General features: G+C 39.4%; 1 protein-coding gene across 1 annotated transcript in view; it reads left to right on the top strand.

Annotated features, from left to right (window-relative positions):
- Positions 1–2,500, top strand: part of LOC119597850 (zwei Ig domain protein zig-8-like) — a 45,831-nt gene that overhangs the window by 42,769 nt on the left and 562 nt on the right. The window contains exons 4-6 of the mRNA XM_037947505.1: positions 1–51; positions 708–876; positions 1,313–2,500. The exon at positions 1–51 is cut by the window's left edge and continues 77 nt beyond it; the exon at positions 1,313–2,500 is cut by the window's right edge and continues 562 nt beyond it. Of these exons, the coding sequence (XP_037803433.1) occupies positions 1–51; positions 708–876; positions 1,313–1,422 (330 nt within the window). The 3' untranslated portion in view covers positions 1,423–2,500. The remainder of the gene's footprint in view (positions 52–707; positions 877–1,312) is intronic.

Below are 2,500 nucleotides of genomic sequence, written 5' to 3'. Positions count from 1 at the left end.
CACCATGCACCGTACCCTCCAGAGGATATCACTTGGTACCATGGCAATCAGGTAACTATAAGTGGAATGGTACACTGCGAAAGCAAGGGAGTGAGTGAGTGAATCAGTGAGAAAAAGAGAGAGAATAGAAGAGAAATATATATATATACATACATACATACATATATATATATATATATATATATATATATATATATATATATATATATATATACATACATACATACATATATATATATATATATATATATATATATATATATATATATATATATATATATATATATATATATATATATATATATATGAGAGAGAGAGAGAGAGAGAGAGAGAGAGAGAGAGAGAGAGATGGGGGACCTGCACGCATCGAAAAATATTTAATGTTTCAGTGTATTGCAACAAATCTTCCTGTAATATATTGTCCATCGTAACACTGATTGTGCAAAACTGAATTTATAACAAACGAGATTTTATATTCAATGCACACGGGATCCTTTACAAAACACGTTGCACAAAGTACACACACACACACACACACACACACACACACCACACACACACACACACACACACACACACACACACACACACACACACACACACATACACATACACACACACACACATATACACACAAAGTGTGTGTGTGTTTGTGTGCGCACTAATGTCCCCTCCCCCCCTTCCTGTGGCGCCGTGCCCTCCGCCAGACCATCAGCTACACGTCCCCGCGGGGCGGCGTGAGCGTGGTGGAGGAGCGCGGCGAGACCACCACCAGCATCCTCCTCCTGCAGAACGCGAGGGCGTCCGACTCCGGCACCTTCACCTGCCAGCCGGAGGGAATGGAGCCCTCGCAGGTCACGCTGCACGTCCTGGATGGTGAGTTGCTCCGCTCCACTAAACTGACATATTATTTGATGAATAAGCAAATGAATCAATAAGTGAAATAGAATATAAAGATCAGTAGCATTCAGACATTAAAACAACTCCGCAATTTACCAAATAAGCATTGTTTCAAGAACGAATGTCGAAGCGATAAAACCCTTTGAGGCAAAATGAAACAATGTTATGGCTAAAAGCTCGTTCATGCCGTAGGTGTTGTCGCCACTCTGAACTGTACATTTTGACGCCGGCCGTCGCAATCCGGCCATGAAACTGAGCAACTTGAAACACGGAGGGTGAACCCTGGAATGATATGTGCGAGGCTAGTTTACATATCTATCATCATGCGCCACTTGACGGCGCGTGGAAATGGAAATAAAAATAGGAAATAACCGCTCACACTCCAACTTTTAAATGGCTGCGTTTGTTTCAGGCGAGCGCCAACGACAGCTGGTCATCCAAACGAACTCCAGCTGCGTGGCCACCAGCAGGCTGTCCGCCCTCTTTGTGGCCGCTGTCATGGTCACCATTGTCGTCCTGTGAAGTGACACGAGACAGACAGACAGACAGACACTGTTGCCTTTCGTAGACCAGCGTTTGTATCTCAAAGAATACCAGACTGTAACTCCACTGGCGGTTACGTTCGGAGGAAGATTCGTTCAGTGTGCTGTACAAAGTGTCTTGTATCAGTAACCTCTATTTTATACATGGCATAGCTAGTGAAAGATGTTGTAAACTGTAGTATGTGTTTAAATTTTAGCTACGAATAATAATTTTTAAGACATTATATTTCGGAAATATATTGTTTACAACCAAAAGTTACAAAAAAAGGCGCCATATATCTTATTTTTGGCAAAGGTATACATATAAATTGGCGTGCGTAATTTTGTGAAAAATCGTGCAGTATCAACGGCTAATAAATAAAGCTTCAATATTCAATGTAGGCCTTAAGGTTGCCAAAATATTTTTAAGAGAAAGGAGGAGAAAATTATTTCTACAATGGAACTTGGTCTTAAACAAAAGAAACATGGGTTAAATATGCTTAAGAATTGTCAGTGTTAAAAGAAAAAAGATCTACATGAGTGTACAGTGTACAAAATCGTAAAAGGTAGGCTTAATTTTATAAGTAAAATAGATATTATACTTTCCATAAAGCCTCACAGATGTGGAGATACTGTGCTGATATATATGTGCTATTGTCCTGTTACCTTATTTTTTCAAGTATAAAATCATCAGGACATATATGAGCCTATTGAAATACAAATTTAAAAATCCACTAAATTATTAGAAAGCAAGAGCACTAATGGAAGTTTCACCTTTTGTGTAATCAAAAAACCGCCTACCAAATTTTCACGACGGAGAAATATCACTTGCATGACGAAGTCTGCCGGCCGTGAGGATTTTACAAATTCCATAAAAAACCCTCTTCCGCTCGTTTCGAAAAGAAATGCACAATACTTACCAAGAGCAAACGTTGTCCTTTGCTTACAAACTCTGAAAGTTTATTGTCAGAACTGTCAAAAGTTTGTTTCTAACGCATGAGGATATATTTCCAAACTTTATTTTGGCAGACAATGCTCTTGGTTCGCTTTCTTCCGCTCTCGACGGTTTTCTCTAATAA

The sequence above is a fragment of the Penaeus monodon genome, chromosome 40, assembly GCF_015228065.2.
Source record: "Penaeus monodon isolate SGIC_2016 chromosome 40, NSTDA_Pmon_1, whole genome shotgun sequence".
NCBI classification, from domain to species: domain Eukaryota; kingdom Metazoa; phylum Arthropoda; class Malacostraca; order Decapoda; family Penaeidae; genus Penaeus; species Penaeus monodon.
Note: the sequence above shows the minus strand (reverse complement) of the source record. Positions and strands in the feature narration are given on the sequence as shown.